Here is a 23,052-nt window from a genome sequence, read left to right as displayed (position 1 = left end):
GTTGAACCCTACAGGAGTGGGCAAGTTGTGCTCCTCCAGATGTTTTGGCCCACAACTCCCATCAGCTCTAGCCAACATAGCCAATGGTGAGAGATGATAGAAGTTGTAGGCCAAAATATCTGGAGGTTCACAAGTTGTCCATCCTTGCCCTACAACAACCCTGTGAAGCAGGTAAGTAGAGGGCTTGAAGCTGAGAGGCATGCTTAGGACTACCTGCTGAGTTCATGACAAAGGTGGGGGGAATCCGCACGTCGTACCGAGATCGCTTCTAAGTGACCCCAGTGTGGCGTGAAAGCAATCGTGTAACTGGCCTTTGGAAGAGCCGACGAAGAGACGTCCTTCCCGCCACCGCTGCCGCCACATGCAGACCTCCTCGCCGGCTGGGACGGAGAGCTCGGGGGAAGAAGGCGGGGTGGAGAGCTTCTTCCGCTCTCAACCCCGCCTTCTTCAGCCGAGCTCTCCTCACCGGTTGGCGAGGAGGTCTGTGGGTGGCGGCGGCGGCGGCAAAGACGTCTCTTCGTTGGCTCTTCCAAAGGCCAGTTACACGATCGCTTTCATGCCGCACTGGGGTCGCTTAGAAGCGATCTCGGTACAACGTGCGGATTCCCCCCTGAACAGAGGACATCCTGCTGAAATAGTTCAATCCAACCTTCCCCAACCTTGCACCTTCCATTGGCCATGCTTTGCTGGAAATGATGGAAGTTGCAGTCCACCAAGTTGGGGAAGGCTGGATCAATCCCCCCTCCCTTACAACACACACACACACCAATGAGGACTGAGCTTGCTCACTAGCCATGGGATGTTGAATGTAAGTTGAGAAAGAAAAAGGATAATGGAGGAGTGGAATGGAATGGAATATCCTGGAGGAGGACATGGCTGGCTGGGACCTGAACAGAAACGCTCCTGTTAAGAAGTGAGGATGCACAGCAACATTTGGTTGCAGGTCCCTCCCACTTGTAAAATTACTCATTTCAAACCTGGAAAAATCAGCAAAACAACTGAATACAACATAAAACAATTAGATGGATAACAATACAGTCTCAAAAGCAACACTAAAATCATGCTGGCTGGGGAATGCTGGGAGTTGTAGGACTTTTTCCCTGTCTAAACATGCATAGGATTGCACGTTTAACCAGGTGCCTTGAACTAGATTGAGAGCTTCTCTGCATCCCCCCGCCCTGCTGCTTTCTTCTTCCATTTTCATCCCAAGATTGTCCAGAGATCACAATCAGCTCATTACACAGGCAGCTACGTGGTTTGAATGGAATACTTCCTATCTTTGACCTAAGTTTGAACTTCTATTCAAATCAATGGAACTGTGCCATCTTGTGGTGGAATTATAGTGCAATGTCAACAATGCACAAGGCAGTTTGCCCGATTCATTTTTTAAAAGCTGATCTTATCTATGTTTTCTAACAGTGGGATAAAGGGAGGGGAACGGGTGGGGGACATCCTACCTGATAATGACATCATGAAATCTACCTAGAAACTTCTGTGAGTGGCCAGTCACAAGCATGCTATAAATCACTCATTTAGAGACAGTAGGTACCAAGCCAACATCTCTGAGGAGAGAATTGCGTAATTGGGGAGCCACCAGAAAAAAGCAGCTGCCTTTAAATTTAGGAATTATTTGATTGTAACATACAATAATTTAAAATAAAGAAGGGGCTGTCAATCTAACCGTTCTCCATTTAGAAAGCTGCAGGCCAACCCAGTGCTCTCTAAATAAAAAGGCCTTTACCCTCCTCCCCAAGATTTGATGATGTGGACAGATGTTGCTGTCTAAGCCAGAGCTCAATCAAATGTCCATTCTCTCTCCTTCCACTACATCAACAGTCTCTTCAGAAAGAGATTGCTTCTGCGTGGCTGACAAGCAGACAGGCTGCTCATTTTAATGGGGAATCGCCTCATTTTCTTTCATGATTGTTATTCTGAAGAGGTTTGGAAGGGCTTTATTCCTCCGCTTGTAGCTCCGTTTCAAGCAGCTCCTAAATGTTAAAAAACAAATGTGTGCTATAAATCATCTTTTAAGGAAAGATTACCAACTAAGCTTAGGCTCTGGGTAATTGAATCCGAGTCCCTTAAGGGCACTTTTCAAAAGTAAATAATAATTAAACAAATTCTCAAGGCAGGTTGCGGAATTTGGCTGGATTTTTATGCCGGGAGTTTCTTTTGACTTCTCATTTTTCTTACAAGACAACAATTTATCATCAAGCCAGAAGCAGGGAGCTCAGGTTGCAGACATGCCAAACTGTGAATCGCCTGGCATGCACATACCTTTAATGGAATTTACTAAACTTCTGAATTAAGACTTTGATAGGGATTGTGTAGTGGGGGAGGGAAGATCTTTGTATGTAAAACCTGTCAAGAAAGGAGAGCGGGCCTGTGGGTTCAAAAAAACTCAGATTAGATCTAAAGCTGAAACATGAAGGCCAAAGCAGTTGGTTAGTGGACATGGTGCAAATCAGTGGCCGGCAACTAGCAGCTGTTAAGCCAAATCTGGCCCCACAGACAACCGGTTGGCCCATTGGACTCACTCCTGTCCTTTTAGCGGATGAAAAGGAGCCTTTAAGCCACAGGTGGGGGACTTCTTTCAGCCTGAGGACTGAATTCCATTTCACAGAAGCTCTTGAGGTTTGCATTCCAGTGGTGGACGGGGCCAAAGGCCTGAAGAAAATACAATATATTGTAGCTTAAAACTCTTACTGCCAGTCGTTAAGCCTTAGGGGAGGCATCTCAACCTTTTAGAATGGGGAAAGTCTACACCAAACAGTACAAAAGCTAGGAAATCGCCATATGATTGATGATTGGGGGAAAGGGGGTGTCGCCATATGTGGAATCCTGGGGTGGATTGGGGTCCCGGGAGGAAGCACTCCAAAACTATCAAGGGGTAGATTTGTACCATTTGATGATGGTAAGGTAATATTATTTATTTATTTATTTATTTGTTACATTTTTATACCACCCGGGGGGAATCCGCACGTCGTTCCGAGATCGCTTCTAAGCGACCCCAGTGCGGAGTGAAAGCGATCGTGTAACTGGACTTTGGAAGAGCCAACAAAGAGACATCCTTCCCGCTGCCGCCGCCGCCGCCACTCACAGACCTCCTCGCTGACCGGCGAGGAGAGCTCGGCTGAAGAAGGCGGGGTTGAGAGCGGAAGAAGCTCTCCACCCTGCCTTCTTCCCCCGAGCTCTCCGTCCCAGCCGGCGAGGAGGTCTGCGGGTGGCGGCGGCGGCGGCGGGAAGGACGTCTCTTCTTCAGCTCTTCCAAAGGCCAGTTACACGATCGCTTTCACGCCGCACTGGGGTCGCTTAGAAGTGATCTCGGAACGACGTGCGGATTCCCCCCCAATAGCCGAAGCTCTCTGGGCGGTTCACAAAAATTAAAACCATAATAAAACAACCAACAGGTTAAAAACACAAATATAATATAAAACTGCTGGTGACATATACATGGACCAAAGATGAGAAATAAACCGTTGCATCTTGCTAAAATAATTTGCCACCATATAAGGAGAAAATAAAACAGCTGAACAAATATTTGGAATTATTTTCCCTTGCCTGCTGAAACCAATTTTAAAGCATACAAAATATAGCTCGTATAGGAAGCTGGCATTATGCATTTGTGTTTGGTCAGATAATGAGGGAGGCTTGGCTTCTGTGGTGAGTTCTTTATAAACTCATTTCCTTCCTGGAGTTCAGAAACAAGCTTGTTGTATTTGGTCCATTGCTACAAGTCTAGATGCTTCAGTGGGAAGGCGCCAGCACCTATTTAAAAGGGAGGAAAGGTAAGAGGTGCAATTCAACTATCGTTTTATTTGCAATTCTGTAAGACAGTTTTAGTTGGCATTGATTAGTCATCTTATTACACCACACAGCATATTCTGCAGGGTAGTATTTGCTTATCTATCTTTAGACAGCTAGAAACCTCTTGCCACTTTCCACAAGATTTCATATCCTTGGATAGATTCACACAACCAAATTGAGCCATTTTTTTCTTACTGTATGTACTGGTGATGTTGTTTTGTGGGCTGCCACATGCTTGGAATTTTTTATAAATCAGTATTCCAATGGAGAGGAGGCGAGGAGAGGTTAGAGTGTCTGACAAGGATTAGGGAGGCCTGAATTGCAGTCGCTACTCAGCCGTGAAACTGTGTGGGTGACCTTGAGGCAGTCCAACCTACCTCACAGGGTTGCTGTGAAGATAAAGGGGATAACTATGTATGTCATCATAAGCTCCTTGGAGGAAGGGTGGGATATAAATGTAATAAATAAAACTTGTTCCAAATATGGGTTGGTCCCCGGTCTAAAATAGGGATGGGAAGCTTTTTCGCATTCCTTCAATGATAATGTTTTAAGGGCCATGTTGGCAGTGGGGGAGGCCAGAGATGGATGTGGATAGGGCTGGAGTCACACCACATTCATTCACTCACTCTCTCCCTGCCATCCTCTCAACTTCTGGCTTCCTTGAACCTGGTTTCCACTTTTCCTCCTCTGACTTGAGCTAAACATTATGGTTTAGCATGTCGTGCAAAACATTCCTAATAATGGTGGCTACAACACACTCACTAACATTTGCTGCAAAAGGCGTTAGTGGCCTGGCTTAGCATGTCATCTGAACAGGGCCCATTGAGTCAGACCCATACCACCTCTTCCCAGCAATAACCTCAGGCCAGATCTACACCAAGCAGGATATTGCATTATGAAAGCGGTATATAAAAGGCAGGAGCCACACCAAGCAGGATAGTGCACTATGAAAGTCTTATGAAAACAGCATATGGTATGTGTCAATGGGCCCAACAGTTGTCAGTGCACTTTTATACCGTTATAAAGCAGTAGTGTGGCTCCTGCCTCTTATATACCACTTTCATACTGCTTTCATCATGCAATATCCTGCTTGGTGTAGATCTGGGCTCAGATGTGGACTAGGACAATGTTGTCTTTTCTGGGTCCTGGTCTAATTTTCCACACCCAGGGATTCTTGCCCCCAGTGCCATGTGATGTTTTCTTTCCAAGCAAATGGAGGGCCATCCAATGCTTCTAGTTCTTCCATCCTTTTCTCTATTGCAAATAGACTTAATATTTGCTTTAGGGTGGTAAACGGAGCATTAACATTTTCCTACTTATAACTCCTGTCTTCACCACTATAAATTTGGGCTCTGGAGTAAATGTGGCAATGCTGATGGAAGCATTTGGCGAATTGCCCCCTAAGACATAAAAGCCAAAGTAATTTCCTTCAAGATGTGGCTTTCAATACATTTAAAACATTTCATTTCAGAAATGTGTGCTGTAAAATTGTTTTCCCCAACTTAAGTCCCTGCCTAATATATGTAATAATAAAAACCTGTGGCTCAGGAAACATGACCTACATTTTTCCTAATGGCAAAAATGAACTTTGAAAGACCCGTCAATGCCATAGTGGATTGTTTTCATAATGTACTCCTTTACTCAAGCCATTAAAATAAACACTGAACGTAAAAGCAAAACTAAATCATGTGTCTTAAGATATACTGGAACCAAAAAACATGTATTACTACTAGTTATACATCTATATAATATTTTAGTTGATGCTTCCTTTACTTGAATTATAGTGCATATTATTTAAAAAATAATTCACTCCTCTTCTGAATTTGATTAAAATTAATTTTCAGCCCAACTTTCCCTTCAACTTAATCAGTGAGTTAATTTTATTAGTGGGCTTTCTCTCTTTCCCTTTCTAAAAACTTTTCATTTCAGAATTTCCAGTGTTCTGAAACCCATCTGTCCATCATTTATATTTTGCCCTTTAACCTAAAAAGAGAACAGATCATATGCAAAAACAAAGATCTGTTGAATAGCTTAATCTGAATATTTCTCATACCACATTCCTATTTGGGACTCAATTGGGAATGTGATATGAGAAATATTCAAATAGACAGGTGGAAAAACCGAGTACCTGAAATTCATTTAGGGTGCAATTGGGGTCAGATGTTAAGACATGCTGAAGTCCTAAACTATGGCCATAGCTAGACCTAAGGTTTATCCCTGGATCGTCCAGGGGTCAAACCTGTTCATCTAGGTGACACACAGGGGATCCAGTGCTCAGGCAGGGGCGAACCCAGGATGATCCCAGGATAAACCTGAGGTCTAGCTGTGGCCCATGTCAAGGTTCAGAGGCCCCATACCATAAAAAATGAAGAGAACGATGTGTATTATACTCTTGCTTCACAGCTACAAGCATGGGTGAAGGAAAGATTTCCATTGCTGAAGGACTTGCCATGTTACTGCTCTTGAGCACAGTCCAAGCCACTTTCTGTCCTCCCTGTTCCTGTGATCCACTTCGAGAATCATGGGATTGGGCAGTAAACTGCAGTTCTAGGCAACTGAAGGAAATGCCTCCCCTCATTCCTAACATCAAAATCCTTCGACTGCAAAACAACCATTTGACCACCATCCTTCCTGGTGCACTGGACAACTTGACCAAGCTGAAGGAAGTCGATTTTTCCAACAACCCTTGGCACTGTGACTGCTCCATTTTATATCTCAAGATGTGGCTGGAAGACTTCGACAAAGCGTCTCTTGCCAAGGTTACATGCACAACTCCAGCTGCTGTCCAGATGAGACCCCTGAGCCAGCTCACTGGGAATGAACTGGAAGGATGTCGGAAGCCTCTCCCCATCAAATGCCTTGATTTTTTTTGGAGGGACTTTGCTCTGATTTTTGTAGCAATCATTGCCTTGATTTTAGCATGCTGCATTCTGCAGTACTCAAAGAAACTGGCCTCCCAAGCTGCCAGAAAGCTGCATCCCTCTGAAATTCCCTTGCTGCGGGTTCATGACCTGGAAAACCAGAAGTCAAAATAAGGTGCTCCAGTGAGTAATAGATCTTCAGTAAAGGATACTGAAGCCATCAATTTAAAAAGTCACCTTTGTACAAACTGCAAGCATATACAGACATAGCACTGGTGATATTTTGTTTGTTCTTGTTAGTTATGTAAGAACTCACCACGTAGCGCTTTTATGTTTCTCAAAATGGTAATAACTACCACTGTCATTGGAATGAAGCCAAGGATAATCAAGTTCTGTTGACTGCGAATATTGTTTTGTAGCAAATTAATCCTAAATGCATTAATACTACAGCATGGGGTAATGGAAATGTGCTTCCATGCACCATGGCTTCTGCTGTTGTGGCACTCAGCCATGTAAACATTCCCAAAGAGAATCAATAATACTAATGCCATGCAAACCTTGATCTAAAAGCTCCATCCGATGAGCGTTTTATTGCACATTCGTTACTGGGCACTCACAGAGTTTGCTCAGGTCCCTCACATGGCGTCGTCTGCCTCCAGCGCGCCTTCTGCCCCTTCTGCCCTTCCTTGTGTGGCAAAAAAACACCCTCATTAAGTCTGATGTGTACAGGAGAAGCAGTGCCATTAGAACAGTGGACTCAATTGGCCTCGTGCTCATTATGTACTTCCTCTTTTGAAAAGAGGAAGTAACTGAGGAATGAAAACACAGGAGGAGAAGTGATGGTAGGGAGCATGTTAACCCCCGGTGTGATGGAGCTTCAAGAGCTGCTTTTCCAAACAAGCTCTTTATAGCATTCTCATGAGTGGCCACTCACAGAGGCTTGCAGGTCATTTTGACGATGTCATGAACCTCCTGCATGTCTCTTGCTCCTTTCCCTGGGTAAGGCTTTTTTAAAAAACAACAACTTGGATATCACATTTCTTCTGAAATATCTCAGGATTTCCTACCACAGGGCAGCTGAAGTTGTGCTACAAAATACTCACTAGGGGGCGGTGTTGCATTCAATAATATGAAAACAAAGAGGAGGGAACATTTTCAGTTACAGACCACGTGGTGGCTCCTCTCCTCTTGTGTAATTCAGCTCATTACAATTGTGGAGGAAAAGCAGAAAACAAAGAGCCAGTAAGTAAACGTGATTTCCCTTTAATGGAAAGAGGCCATTAGCCTTGAAACATAGCCTTGTATATCAGGGGTTGGATCAGGATCTGCCTTCTGTAAAAGGAAGGGACCTTCAGCAAGAGAAGGGCTTTGCTTGCAGGAGGTTTTTCCGCATGAGTTTTGGTCCTTGCCCTTCTCCCCCACATCACAGCTCAGCCTATTCAGCAGGGTCTCCTGACACTGTATAGCACAGATTCTCCAGGGGCAGAAGGGGCTGCCCTGGAAAGGAGGGGCAAGGATGTCCACTTCCTCCAGTGCAGTTGATCCAGCTTAAACTGGATCCAACTCAAAACCAGTAAAGCTCAAATTAAACAGGATATGAGGCCCAAGAATTTGGAACTTTAAACTCATAATTGCTCACCTCAAAATGATCTGGACTAGAGTGCTCAGTTAGCACACGTAGGGGAGGAGCCAATGTTAATCCTACTTTGAGTAGACCCATTGAAATGAATGGGACTTCAGTTAGTGATGACTGACGGAGGTCCCATTCATTGCAATGGGTTTATTCAAAGTAGGATTAACATTGGAGACTATACCTATATGTAATTATAGTGTGTACTTTCTGGGCATGCTGCAACAAACTATTTTATGGCCCATTTGAAATTCTGCTGCACCAGCAAATTTTATATCCTCATGAATATAAATAGAAAGCGGAGTACTGGTCTCATATTTACTACGGGGACTATTTGTCTTTTAACAAATACTTTTCTCTTCAGCAAAGGGATGACTAAATTTCATGCCCGTGACACTGATATTTTAGTACTTCTTCCAGATGTGTCTATACTCCTTTGCCTACGGTTGCTAAACTTTATGACTGATAGTGATTTTGTTGCAATAACACTGTCTATGAACTTAACAGTTGCAACTGTGCCAATACATCCCTGCCACATTGGTTTCATGAGGATGCACCAGAATGCTTTTTGTTATTTAACAAGGTGTAAACCATTAAATATTGTGCAAAGTGTTTGTATGTTGGTCATGCATGCTTGGCCAGTTTGTCCACACAGTTCCACAGTGTTTTCTCTGTCTTTTAAGTTGCCTGATCCTCTTCATTTGATTCCCCTCAAATGACTGCAGTGTTCTTACTTATGGTGGCTATGTTTCAGAGGAGACTATGGACTTTTCCACATGAAGCATTTATTGCGTGCTCATCATTCCCTATTTACAGTTGTTCACAGATTTTTTTAGACAATATCATGATACTTCAGTTTCACTTCTGTATCTAAAGAGCATTTGTGATGATTTTTTTAGAGCAGGGAAAATGTGGTATTTCATTGTAAAAGTGAAAGAAACCACTCTTTTCACTTGTGTATTTGCACGATTCCACAATACCAGTGCCACCAAATGGTTTTATAGCAGAAAAACAGGAAAGAAATGCTCTTCTTATAGTGCTCGGATCTCAATTCTGTGACAACACTGAAGGTAGATACAGCAGATTAATAGCTGATTAACAGTCTTGTGTAGAAAAACTCTACGCCAGACATCTACACTATTTCCTAGAAACTCTTATGAGGATGGCATCATGCCTGAATTTAAGAAAGGACATCAAGTGTCAGCAGTTATTTTTGCTGGCGATAGCATGGCAGTGGGAAAGGGATAAGCATGCATATGGGTTTTGAACTGGAACATTTTCTGGAAAAATTTCCAGGCAAATTAGGCTAATTTGCATGGGGTCATTTGCATCAGAAAAATTTCAGTTTACATCTGAAAAACACTAGTGAGTGATTTAATTTAGAAGCCTTACTAAGTACAAATAAAATTAAGAACAAAACTAAAAAAAATCTCATGTTATTTTTTGTTTTGTTTTAATACAGAAGAGATATTTGCCCTAAAATATTTGAGAGGAGAGAATTAAAGCAAACCTGATGTGATTTTAATGTTTATGTGGACATTTTTACTGGAATACTTGTTAAAAAAAATTAAAAAAGAAATAGCATGTACATCCTTTAGGATGAAATTCTATGCATGCTTAAACTGAATCAAATCCATACTGGCTAGGGAATGCTGGGAGTTGTAGAACCTTTTCCATCTAAAACCTGCATAGGATTGCACCCTTGCATTGTTTAAAAGTGTGAAAGAAAGTAACATACTGAAAACTGTTGAGCCACTAATTCAGCCTTTTCAAATCTGGTGCCCTCCAGATGTTTTGTATTACAACTCCCAGGATCCTTCAGTCAGCATGGTTGGCATTGGCGACACCAGGGGCAGCAGAGGAGGGCAAGTGCCCCCTCAGACAAGGAGCTTGCCACCCCAGTTGCCGGACTCCTGTTATAAGGGCTTGCGTTCTGGAACAGCCAAGAAGGCAGTGGCAGGGCGGGATGAGGGGTTGATCTGCTTCCAAGCCCGTTCCGGCGGCTTCCAAGGCCTCGTTGTCATGGAGATTAATTGTGGCTTGTTTTAGAAAGAGGTGGGGCAGGGTGGGAAGGTTAGGAAGGAGTGAGTGAGGAAGAGGAGAGCGAGCATGTGCCAGGCAGGCCAGGCTGAGGCTTCCCAAACGAAGAGCAGCCTCAGTGAGCAGATGGCCTTTCTTGCTCTCTCCTTTCGACATACCTGCTGGAGCGAGATCCAACTAAAAAGAAAAAAGCAAGCCAGAGGAGAAAAGAAGGGACCAGGAGGGACCAGGTCACTGCCTCTGCTTTCCCCGCGGCCACCAACAGCGCCCCATTTAAATTAAGTATGTTTTAAATGTACTAATGGCACATCCAGAACCTGATGTCTTAACTTGGAACCATATTGTATTATTCATCTTCTAATTTTTTGTTGTTGTTTATTCGTTCAGTCGCTTCCGACTCTTCGTGACTTCATGGACCAGCCCACGCCAGAGCTTTCTGTCGGCTGTCGCCACCCCTAGCTCCCCCAAGGTCAAGTCTGTCACCTCCAGAATATCATCCATCCATCTTGCCCTTGGTTGGCCCCCCTTCCTTTTGCCTTCCACTTTCCCTAGCATCAGCCTCTTCTTCAGGGTATCCTGTCTTCTCATTATGTGGCCAAAGTACTTCTAATACTACAATACATTTTTCTAAGGTTTTTAGTGTGTCTATGTACAAGCTGTGGTGTAATGGCTCACCATATGCCCATGTTTGTGTATAATTGTCATGATGGCATAGGACAAATGGGACTATGTTAAAGAACATATTGTTACACTCCTGCACTCCAGTCCTGAGAGGGGTGAACTTGTAGGGACTTCAGTGCTTACACCGACTCCAGTATCCTAGAAAGGAGGGCACTAGGTACTTGTGGTGTTTCTTTAATGAAGGTTTATTTACTCCAGGTTTAGGATCAAGGCCTACAACAACAACCCAACACAAAGTCAACCCTACTTCCTCTCCGCTGTACAGCAGATCTTCCCCTGCAAGACAAAAGAGACTCTCCTCTTGTCCCAGGTTCAGCCTTCACTCATGTTCATTTCCTCCTACCAGCTCAGGCCTTGTAGAACAAAAGGGTTATCCATTTAGAAATTAATTTCAGTGTGTGATGTGTGTGTGAAGGAATCCTCAATCTCTTTTATTCAGACACACTGAGTTGTAAGAGTTCCCTGGATGTCATATAGACTGACCCCCCAAAACGTAACAATATGAGTGTCTTCTCAGGCCTCCCCACAGGATCCCCAGGAGTGGCAGTTTGAGGTCTGAAGAGGGGGCCAGTGTGGTGGTAGGGAGCCTCTTTCATCACAAGAATAAATTACATTTCAGTAAACTCTTGGGAGGGAGGGAGATAATCCAGGGGAGGGGGCAAAGCAAAAAGGCCGAGGCCAGAGGGGCAGGGACAAAAATACAAAAAAATACCAGCATGTTTTACTTCAGACTCTTACTGCCAGTATCTAACCCTTCACAGGGGCATTTCAACCTTTTACAATGGAAACCACCAAAAGATTGGGGGGGGGGAGGCGGGCTAGGTTAAGGGGGCATGGCCATGTGGCGAGAGCCAGAGATTGGCACTCTTGAAAGGCCAGATTTGGCCCTAAGGTCTTGAATTTCCCCAGCCCTAAGCTAACAGGCCTCTTCCTGTTTTGGTGCATTCTCTGTGATGTACCTGTGATATAGGGCCTTGCTAGACCTACCTTAAAATCTGGGCGTGTGGAGGGGCCAGACCATGCTAAAAGTAGTGCGGGCTGTCACTCCTGTCCACACGTCAACGTGACGGGGTAAAGGAAAGCCCCGTCACATTGGCCATTTTCTTCAATCTTTTAAAGGGGCCATGTGTGCCGGAGCGCACCAACGAGAAAAGTAGGTGTTTGTTTTTTTAAAAAAAAGTGTTCCCCGCCCCCCTGCCCCTGATTCCCCCCACTGGCGATGTCCGATCCCCCCTGCCAGCCCATGATGACTGATGCCCCCCCCCCCGCTCACCTGCCCACCCGCGATGTCCAATCCTGCCCGCCCACGATGTCCAATGCCTGCCCGCCCGCCTGCGGTGTCCGATCCCCCTCACCCGCTCGCGATGTCCGATCCCCATCCCCCCGGTTCCTTTCCCCTCCCATCTCCCTACCCTGCCTTGATGGCCGCAGCGCTCCTGCGGAGTGCTGCGCACCATCCGCCGCTTTTCCCGGCTACTCACAAGTAAATGTGGTAGCTGGGAAAAGCAGCGGAGCGGGCTACACGCCTGCTCAGCCCGAGACCACGGGAAAAACCAGGCCACAAGCGGTGCTGGTTAGCCCAGGGCCAGGGCAGTTTGAGCCCTGCCTGGGCCCGGGATCCTGTGTGTCATCTGGACGCACAGGGGCCAGCCCGGGCTAAACCCTTTCTCTCTTCTCATAAACGCTTTCCTTTCTCTCACACAATCACTCTTGAGCTTTCTTTATTATCAGTATTGTTTAATATACATTAACTGACTATGTGCACACCACACTCAAAAGACACCCCTCTATACACTGATCCTCAAACTCTCCAGAACAATAGTACTCTACACAGAGAGAGCTAAAGCACTAAAGGCTAAAGACTCAAAAAGTACCTAAAAGTCTCCCCAATGCCCTCAGTCATTCCCTTATATATCACTCCTCCCCCCTCCTAAGACATTCTAACTCCACCCACTCAGGTCAACATTCTAAGCACCACAGACGTACCAATTTCAGACATACATTAGGGAACTGACTTGTGAAGTGTAATGCCACATCTCACTCCGGGGCATTGTGGGTATTTTTAAATGGTGGCTCAATGCGACTTTATGTGTGTGTGTGGTGGGGGCAGAAATCAGCACAGCAGTGGGCCCTGGCAACTGGCCAAGGATGCCGTAGGTTAACACCAGGCCTCCTTCCAGCTTTGGCTTCTGGCCTATTGTGACATCAGTCAGTGGATAAAGAGGCCTTGCTAAGTTGTCAACTGCCAGCTTCAGAGGAGGGCAACCTCAGGGCTTCTGAGGTGATGGCATTGAGAGCCAGTGTGGCCTAGTGGTCAGAGTGTTGGTCTGGGACTCAGGAGACCTGGGTTCAAGACCCCACTCAGTCATGAAGTTGACTGGGTGACTTTGGGGCAGTCGGTGATACTCAGCCTAATCTACCTCACAGCATTGTTGTGAGGATAAAAATGGAGAGGAAGAGGATTGTGAAACTGCCTTGGGATCTTGGCAGGGAAAAAAGTGGGATATAAATATAATAAATAAAGCATATAAATATAATAAATAATAATCTGTGGTTGAGGTGGGCTCATTGCAGTCAGAGAGAGAGAGAGAAGGGGGAGACTTGGACAAACGTATCACCTAAGATGAGCAATGAGGGATGGGGTGTATTGCATTTACTTCCAGAAAAGGTGGGTTTATTTTTAATTATTTATGGGGAAAGTTGGTTTATTTGTTTATGGAAAGCTGTTTATTTCAATGGCTTAGGATCAGTCTAACTTAATGGGCATCTTCTCCCATATGTTCCCACCTGACTCTTAAGATCATCCTCTATGAACTCTTAGGATGACCCCTCTATGAACTCCTCATGCTATGGTGGCTGAAGAGGATGAGGTAGCATGATGAGTTTGTAGACAGGGTAGGACTTCTGTGCATGGGGTTGGAAATGGCCCTTATGAGGTCACTTCCAGTCCCCCGCATGTGCAGCAGGGGTCTCCACCCCCCATCCTATTGGTCCATGGAAGTATGATGACTTCATCTAGGAGTCATATGACCCCCATCCAGTGATCCATCCTTCCAGGGCAGGACTCTGGAAGTGGGACTACCAGGAAGGGGATCGGACTTCCAGTAGGGGCAGAATTAACCACCTCTCCCATTAAAATAAGGTGCGGGGCTTCCAGTTTGATGTGACATAGCCTTTTTCACTCCTCTGGCACATGTTGTGCCCAGGACGTGTGGGGTTAATACCTCCCTCTGCCCCATTGCAGGCTCAAGTAGCCACAGGAATGGTGTCCTGATGAGGCACCTTATGGGCACTGTAGACCTGCACCAGGACCCAAGACCCAGTGGAGGGTGGCTGCATGCAGACTCCCATCTTGCCCTGAGAGGAGAAGAAACAGAATCAGCTTCTCCAAGAAAAAGAGTTGTTAACCTGTTGGTTGTTTTATTATGGTTTTATTTTTTGTGAACCGCCCAGAGAGCTTCGGCTATTGGGCGGTATAAAAATGTAATAAATAAATAAATAAATAAAATAGTTTGTCCTTTTTTGTTTTTGATTGCACAATTTTATTGATTTCATTGCTTTAAAAATGTCATGTAAACTGCTTTGTGAGGTCAGTCTATAAAGCAATATATCAAAACCTTTAATAAATCAATATCCAGTTGCTCATTGTGTGAATGAATTCATGGCTTTTTTACCCCTCAGATTGAGAGTTTCTGGAAGGCCACTGTATCTGCGATGACTGGTTTTTCTCCCCAATGAAATCCCACATTTCCTAACTGAAACCCTGTGGGGTGGTGGAAATCATGGGATCTTGGTTCATACAGTACTGATGGGTGAGGCAGGAACTTGCTGACCCCAAACCAGACTGAACAGCCCTTGTAGTTGAGGGGATGGCAGTTTTAGTGTGAGATATACTGTTATTTTTCGTTCAGAGATCTGAACATGTGGGATACAGCCTGCCCACCTAGAAATATGCTCTGCACCTTCTGTGCCCCCCCCCCTGGTTTTTTCTGGTGCTGCTACTGCTGGCTGGGGATGTTGGGAGTTGTAGTCCAACACACATGGAGGGCACCAGGTTGGGGAAGGCTGCATTAATTACTTTTAGCAACCCAAAGGCCTGTGCATGCTCTGCTGACAACCGCTCATCTATTTCAACAGAGTTCAACTCTCTTCCACTACAGTGTTGGGGGAAACTTCAATTTCACTATCCCTACTTATTAGTTCCATTTCACAATGAGACATGAATTTATGGAATGGAAAAATTTTCACAAAAAAATAAGACACTAGAAATTTTTCCACTTAACGTCACTACTCGCCAAGGATTGGACCTAGACTTAGAATAGACCATTGACATCAACGGGAATTAAGTTAGTCTTCACTACTAAAATTGTTCCAGGGTCATATTTAGGGCATTTCTACATGAAGTTTTTATCCCACACCTATTAGTCTCCTTCCTCCGGATTCTTTGCAGGATTAAGATTGGCTCCTCTACATATGCTTTTTTCCCAGAGGTTTTCTTTCTCTGCCTTTCCATATGTTTCATTATACAGTCACTAGTTCATCTGGATATAATTAGGACTGGCCCAGGAACATATTTATTTATTTACAATATTTATATACCACTTCCCATTCAAAATTTCAGAGCGGTGTGCAAGATAAAATAAAAACAGAATAAAAACACATTAAAATAGATGTTTAAAAGAAGCATGAGAAGGCTTCTGTGTTTTGAAGCTGTTTGTGAAGGTGCAGGACTGAATATGGTGCCTTGGGAATATATATTCTTACAAGACTTATAGAAGTCAGTGAGGAAGAGCAGCATATCCAGTAAGTGGAACGCTGCTTATCAGGTGCAAAACAGTGTGCCTTTATCTGGGGGAATCCTTCCAGAGAGGGAGTTAACACGCTCAAACGGGGGATGGAGAATGCATTACCGGCTTATCTAGCCTGGCCACTTCTTTCACGTCTTTCCCATGCGGAGCTGCGCAGTGTATGCTGTTGATTACAGTTCTTCTGGTCATAACCCGTGAGAAGCAAGAAATGACTGTGTCACCCATCTAAAATGGAACGTGCAGAAAACACTTTTCAAAGTGGTTTGTGAGAAGTCTCCCCGGGTAGTTTGCTAACCAACTCGAGCTTCTCGTGCACCAAAGTATGCACAGCGGATCCTGACGAAAATCCACATAAATATTTAAAACGGAAATAAAAGAATGCAAAGTTGTGGACAGACTGGTCTCCTCATTTGTGTTGGACTTGAAGTAAGTGGTATTTTTTGGTGGCTAAGATGTTTATAACTCTATGCTTTATTTTTTAAAGAGAAAAAAAAGAACTGCAGAAAAATGCATCTATGGTAATAAAACAAATAGCCAAAGCATTTAAAGTGTTGTTTTTTTTTTGTAAAGACACTCATAGCAAAATTTCCCATTATATATTGTTGAGCTTTTCAGTATTTTTAGAGGGTTTGCATCCGATTATTAACGTCGACAAAATGAGTGCCCCATATAATATAGTAGAGAATAATCCAAAATTATTATTCAAATCAAAAATTGCTACAATCATTCTCTCTCTTACTGATATGCAGGCTGTGAGTGCCATTGCTTGTGTAGCCAAAATAGTACCACCCATACACAAGAGCAGGCTTGGGGGCACTCCAAGATTTGCAAAAGTATATATATACATAAATGGGGGGCGGCCCTAAGCGTGGAGGAATCCAAAAATGGACCAATGAAGACTGAGCATGCTCAGGAGCCACTGAACGCTGACTAGTTGTTGGAGTGCGCAGGGCCAGCCCAAGACATTTTGCTGCCTGAGGGGAATGACGAGGTGGTAATCCCATTGTTCTACCAACTGAAGCTGGCTGGACTGGTGATGGGAGAGTATGCTCCCCTTCACTTGAGCCTGGGGGGTTAGCTTAGGGGGGCACAAGGCAGGCTGCACTGAACACACAGCTCTGTCCTCTAACGGAGGGAATGGTCAGGGGGCTCCCACCACTGCTCCTTCTACACCACTGAGCATCTGCTGCTTGAGGCAACTGCCTCACTCTGCCTAATGGAAGGGCTGGCCCTATGAGAGAGGCAGGGAAATGGAAACCTGGGTGAGGGGGGAATGTAAGGGCTGGAGATCTGAAGAGCAGAACACCACACCACAACATTTGGTGGCACATCACACTGCTAATCCCTTGTGTTCTTAAGTGACATCTAACAAGCAATGGATTCACTAAAAATTAAAATGCTGCTGCATAAAACACAGCACACAAGTGGTGGGAGGGGCTCAGAATTGCAGGGAAGGTGCTGAGCTCTGCTCTGACATCCACCTGCCCCAGAAGCAGGATCAATCTGTGTCTGCTATGGTCAGAGAAAAGAATGAGGACTAGGTTAACCTAGGTTGGGAAAACAGTGTACAATCTACGTCTTGAGTGGGGAACCGGAGGCCCTCCAGGTGGTGGTATAAACATAGGAAGCAACCTTCCACTGTGCCAGCGCCTTGGTCCATCTAGCCCAGTATTGTAAACTCTGACTGGCAGCAGCTCTCCGGGGTTTCAAGCAGGGATCTTTCCCAGTTTTACTGCAGATTGGCATTGGGACCTTCTGCATACAAAGCAGGTGTTCTGACACTGAGCTACAGCCCCTGAGCTACTTGGACTACAACTCCCATCATCCCTGACCATTGGCTATGCTGGCTGGTGCTGATGGAGGTTAGAAGCTAGTCCGCTGATTGCTGAATAGGTGGAGCTTGGTCTGATCTAATAAAGAACTTCTTGCATTGTTTTGTTCTTGCTCTAATTAATTTTGGACTATGGAATTCACAAGATGTAGTGATGGCTGCCAATCTGGATGGCTTCAAAGGGAGGTTGGATAAATTCCTGGAGGAGAAGGCTGTCAAAGGCTACTATTCCTGATGGCTATAGGCTACCTCTAGTATCAGTATCAATAAGCCTATGTACATCAGTTGCTGGGGAACATGGGCAGAAAGGTGCTGTTGCATTCATCTCCTGCTTGTGGGTCCCTGGTCGACAGCTGGTGGGCCACTGTGTGGTCCAGTGGCCCCTGGACCAGATGGCCCCTTGGTCTGATCCAACATGGCTCTTCTTATGTTCTTATGACTGATTCTGGATCAGAGATCTTGGAGAGATGCTTATGGCTGTACAGTATGAATGCTTCTAAATACATGCACATGGCCCAAGATTGGGGATATTGTCTCAAAGAAATAATTCGAATGTTTTCAATTTGTTGAAGTTTATATTACTAAACTACATGTATATGCTCTTCCACTAACTGTTAAAGTTTAGCCATTGTTTATTAACTTTCATAATTTAAAGTTCATTATTCAGATATACGTGTAGTTTACAATTTGTTAATAGAGGTGCACACCAACCACAACGTTCAATTTGATGCTTTGGAAAATGGCTTGGTTCTGCTCAGACTAATTTGGAGACTGTCCACTTCAACACAGATATCAAATTTTAGTTGAGATTCAGAAATCTGAGCCTAAGAGTTATACATTCCCTACATGGAAGGTGTGTCTATGTAGGAAGAGTGTACAGCCTAGTGTACATTATCGTATATGGCAATAGTATGCAGTGATGCGCATACACATATGATCACTACATGAGATTATTTATATGTAAGTTTCATGCTGCTTCCTACATGGAAGTGTAGAGAATCTATAATATCATAGGCAGCCACAACTGGAACCTTTCTTTAAGGGAAAAGGGAACAACGGATCTGCTATAGAATTAGGCTAAAGGGGATTATCCATTTAAATTACAATCTTTGAGAAGGTTTGTTTTACCGAATACTGTAAAATAATGCATGTTCTTTGCACTGATGCCACACTTTCAATTTTCAGAATGGTTACATGTCGAGGATTACTTATGCTTCTGTTCCTTGAAGCCATCTCTGCGAACTCCTGCCCCCACCATTGTACATGCTCTCCACCAGATCACGAACCACTAAGAGTGGACTGTAGCTTCAGAGAGATGGTGACACTTCCACTTGTACCCAGTTCTACACAAGAGCTGTACCTCCAGGGCAACAAGCTAAAAACAATACCTGCAGGAGCATTTGATAACCTTCAAATGCTGAACATCATCAATTTATCCAGCAATCCGTGGCATTGTGACTGTGGAATTCTGTACTTGAAAAACTGGTTGGAAGACCAAGTGGGAAACATGCTTGCTAGGGATGTTAACTGTTTCACTCCTTCTTCACTTCACAAAAAATCTGTATCTCAGCTAAAAAGGAGTGAACTTCCTTCTTGTTCCACACCTCAAAGACTTTGCTCAGATTTCTTGTTCAATGATGTGTTCCTATTCATTTTGGTCATTGTTGTCCTTGTGATTTGCTGTGCCTTGATTACCCAAAGGATGAAATTTGAAGTGAAGATCTGTGACAACAGCACAAATAGCCCAGACAGATTACCTTCATCTACTTACCAGCTGAAAAGAATGGGGAGAGCATCGAACAACTTGTCATTGGGCGCACCTACTGCGGACTAGACCGCCAAACAAGGGCAAACAAGTTATTTCTGTTTATCATTAAAAGTCAAGTGGTAAACGGAAAAGAATGGCTGTTGTTGACTTTTCATCTTAAAGGACAGGAACACATCAAAAATATGCTCACTGAACAAAAACCATAATATGCAACTTTAGGGTCAAGTCTAAAAGACTGTAGCTCCCTGATTTAAATCTTGATATTTCTGATTTATGGTGTGTCAAGGTTCCTCCTTTACCTGGACCCCTTGATCAGCTCCTTAAAGATATCTTATCTCTTTAAGAGCCCTTTTTCTCATCCAATATATTTTTACCTTCCCCTCTTAGTAACGTGGGGTTTTGGCCTTAGGCATGGTGTAAATGACACTGATGAACACCAGGCTTTAACAACAAATATGACATAAAGCAAAGACAGATAAACTTAAGGCATTTACTCAAATAGAGCTGTAAGACTTTAAAAGGCATAAAAGAAATAAAACGCAGTTTCCTCTAGCCTACCTGCTCTTTCACCTGTAGGCTTTGGCCTAGAGTCCCTTCCAGCCTTCTCCTGGCTGTTCTTCCTCAGAGTCTCTCTCTGTAGTTCTTCCTCTCTCTCCTCCTGAAAAGTTAACTCCACCCCTTTTTATACCCTCCCCCAGAACTGAAACCAAATGATTAGGTAACCTAAAACTGGGGAAATGAAACTTAACTCTTTTAGGGGGGAAATGAAACTCAAGGAATGCCCCCTCCCATCAGGAGATTTTTGGGCCTTCAAGCTTAAACTAAACCCAAGCTTGTGTAGGCTTCAAACCTTCACATGGTGCTTTCATGCACCTACTGCAATCTGGGTTGCAACTCAACTAGGAAATCAAACATGTAACTGTAGCACAAGGATAATGGATCAGTGCATTGAACTTGTTGACTCCAACTAATCAGGGTTGTTTCCTGCTTGTGGTCAGGATGACCTTGTTAAAAAACCCCATAAACAATCCTAGTCAGCCAGAGCCTAAAAGTTGAATAGGTCCCGCAGTTAGCCATTGAGGGTGCAATGGGCAGAGGATAGGCAGGCAGGCAGCCTTGTCAGCCATAAAAAGCATGACTCTCCAGAAAGCTGGCCAGGCCCAAATGATTCTTCCTCAGAACCAGCCATTGTGGGAAAGCTGTCCCAGGAGATCACCCACATTAGAACTTCTGAGAGCCTTCCCACCCTCCGGCTTGCTCTGAGGAGTGAACTGCTCTGAAGAGCCCTACTGGACACTGTCCTGGTGCAACATTTGCCATAGCAGGAGAGTGGGGCTGGCAGGGCTCTCCAAAGCACCCATGGCAGAGCTACCTCACTGCAGCAAGGCCGTGGTGGTGGGCCCTCGTGGCAGGGAGAAACATGCATGCAATTCTCTGCCCCCCTGCCCTGCTGCCTCAAACGGGGGATTTATCCAGGCCAGAGCAGGATATAACACTTTGAAAGTGTTTTGAAAACGGGATATGGAATGTGTCCTGGGCCTGAACAGTTGTCAAAACCATTATAAACCATTATAAAGCAGTAGTGTAGATCCTGCCCCTGTCACACAGGAAGGCCAGCCCTGATTGAGTGGTTGCAGTGTTTTCATGCTGCAGTAATTGATGCTCGGAGAACTTCCCATTTAGGATGCTTCCAGATGGGCCTTTCAGAGTGCCATTGACCTGCCTCATTCAGAATTTCACAGGAGTTCCAGACATCGTCGTCTTCCACTCATAGCCATCTTGTGTTTCTATCCGCCTTCTCTCTTTTGTCCTACCCCAGAAAATCTGTTAAGGAAATAAAGATTGAATGCCTTCTAAATGGTAATGCTTGGAGCCATCTGTCTACTGCAATGAATTATAGGTGGAGTTGCCCGTAAAGATGGTCCAAACTACAGCAGCTAGACCACTAAGCTGGGAATACATTTTACCGGTGTTGAAAGAGCTCTACTGTTACTGGCCCAATTCTGAACCCAGTTCAAAATACTGGTGGTTACCTATAGAAGTCTACATGTCTTGGGCCACGTAGACTTCCATATCGACCTGCTTGTACACTGTAATAATCTTTGAGTGGTCTCCTCCCAAAGCTCCCGCTGTCATAGGTGAGGCGGGTGGCAACCAAAGAAGGGGTGCAACAGCTGAAAATGCCCATCCTTAGACCTCTCTTCCCAGGGAAGCTCACCTTGCCCCTACTTTGTTGTCCTTTGAGGTGTCAAGTGATTAAAAAAAAAAATCTGCCTGGACTTTCTGCCTGGACTGTCACAGGACAATTCTGGGAATGTTTTGTATTTCAAGGCATCTTTTCTAATGGGATTACTGCAGGTTTAGTCTTAACCATTAAGACATTTCTTTGATGCTTTAAAAGGCAGAACAATTTTAATCCTTTTTTGCTGGAGTTTCCTTTTTTATTATTCTTCATTGATTCAATTTGCTAAAAGTAGATTTCTCTGTGTGCCTCAAAAGTTATCTGTCCCCAGATTATTGTTCCTTAAATAGTCCTTACTCTTACAAAGCTGCTTGTGTAGACAGCATTTCGAAACAGAAATAAGCTGTTCAAAAGCAAGAGGCTCACAGGAAACTAATCGTTTATCAGATAAGAAAGGCATGGAATGGATTTTTTTTTTAATGAGGAACCAGATATTTGAGTAGAATTCATTTGAAAAGTGACCAAACATGGCCTTCACATGCATCATTTCCAGGGTGCCAGGGTGGTGTAGTGGCTAAAGTGTCGGACTGGGAGCCGGGAGATCCGGGTTCTAGTCCCCACTTGGCCATGGAAAGCCACTGGGTGCCTTTGGGCCAGTCACAGACTCTCAGCCCAACCCACCTCACAGGGTTGTTATTGTGAGGATAAAGTGGAGAGGAGGAGGATTCTGTACGCTGCCTTGGGTTCCTTGTAGGAAAAAGAGGTGGGATATAAATGCAATAATAAATAAAATAAATAAAAATCATTGGGGGAGATCTGGGGGGAATCCGCACGTCATTCTGAGATCGCTTCTAAGCGACCCCAGTGCGGCGTGAAAGCGAGCGTGTAACTTGCCTTTTGAAGAGCCGACAAAGAGACGTCCTTCCTGCCGCCACCGCCACCCGCAGACCTCCTCGCCGGCAGACGGGGAAATAGAACAAATGGATTTATTTTCTTAGTGAGGCCAAAAAGAATGCATTCCCACGGAAAGAGAGAACGTAAGTAAACGTTTTAAAAACCGCTACGTTTTAAATCGTTCAAAAACAAAACGTTCAATGACTGTAAAAACAACGTTTCATATACTAGTGTAGATCCCCTCTTGGTCAGCAGATGGGGGAAGGGATGGGGGAAGGTACCAGCTGCTGGAAAATACTGCAGTGTTGACTGGTGCAGTTCAGGGTTCTAGGCCTCTTTCAGCATAGTTCATTCCATCTCTCCCCCTACCCTTTTTCCAATAATATCCCTTGCCCATTGGCCTGTTTGGGTCTGTTTTCCTCCTTTGGGTTTTTTGTTTCCCTAAGGATTGTTTTATATATATACTTCTGCAAACCCTCAAGATGGTTAACACCTGCCTCTTGTGCATGGATGGGACCATCTTGCCTCATAATGAACCCGTACCCAGAGA

The 23,052-nt window shown here is 44.5% G+C and overlaps 2 protein-coding genes across 3 annotated transcripts; both read left to right on the top strand.

Annotated features, from left to right (window-relative positions):
• The first annotated feature begins 3,751 nt into the window (after positions 1-3,751).
• Positions 3,752-14,465, top strand: LOC134396805 (platelet glycoprotein IX-like). 2 transcript variants are annotated; one of them, XM_063123383.1, is made up of 3 exons: positions 3,752-3,788; positions 6,211-6,851; positions 14,264-14,465. In XM_063123383.1, exon 2 carries the CDS (start codon positions 6,219-6,221, stop codon positions 6,840-6,842), a length of 624 nt encoding a protein of 207 aa, XP_062979453.1. In that variant the 5' UTR covers positions 3,752-3,788; positions 6,211-6,218; the 3' UTR covers positions 6,843-6,851; positions 14,264-14,465. The 2 variants fall into 2 exon arrangements, with proteins under 2 accessions (XP_062979453.1, XP_062979452.1); XM_063123382.1 differs by lacking the exon at positions 14,264-14,465 and having other exon boundaries at positions 6,211-8,910.
• Positions 14,466-15,961: 1,496 nt separating this feature from the next.
• On the top strand, positions 15,962-21,284 carry LOC134395181 (platelet glycoprotein IX-like). Its single transcript, XM_063121246.1, has 2 exons — positions 15,962-16,253; positions 18,844-21,284. The coding sequence occupies exon 2, from the start codon at positions 18,845-18,847 to the stop codon at positions 19,490-19,492; it is 648 nt and encodes a 215-aa protein (XP_062977316.1). The 5' UTR covers positions 15,962-16,253; position 18,844; the 3' UTR covers positions 19,493-21,284.
• The last annotated feature ends 1,768 nt before the right edge of the window (positions 21,285-23,052 follow it).

Source organism: Elgaria multicarinata, chromosome 3 (assembly GCF_023053635.1).
Source record: "Elgaria multicarinata webbii isolate HBS135686 ecotype San Diego chromosome 3, rElgMul1.1.pri, whole genome shotgun sequence".
Classification (NCBI taxonomy): domain Eukaryota; kingdom Metazoa; phylum Chordata; class Lepidosauria; order Squamata; family Anguidae; genus Elgaria; species Elgaria multicarinata.
The sequence above is the reverse complement of the archived record's forward strand: the minus strand, read 5'-3'. Positions and strand labels throughout refer to the sequence as shown.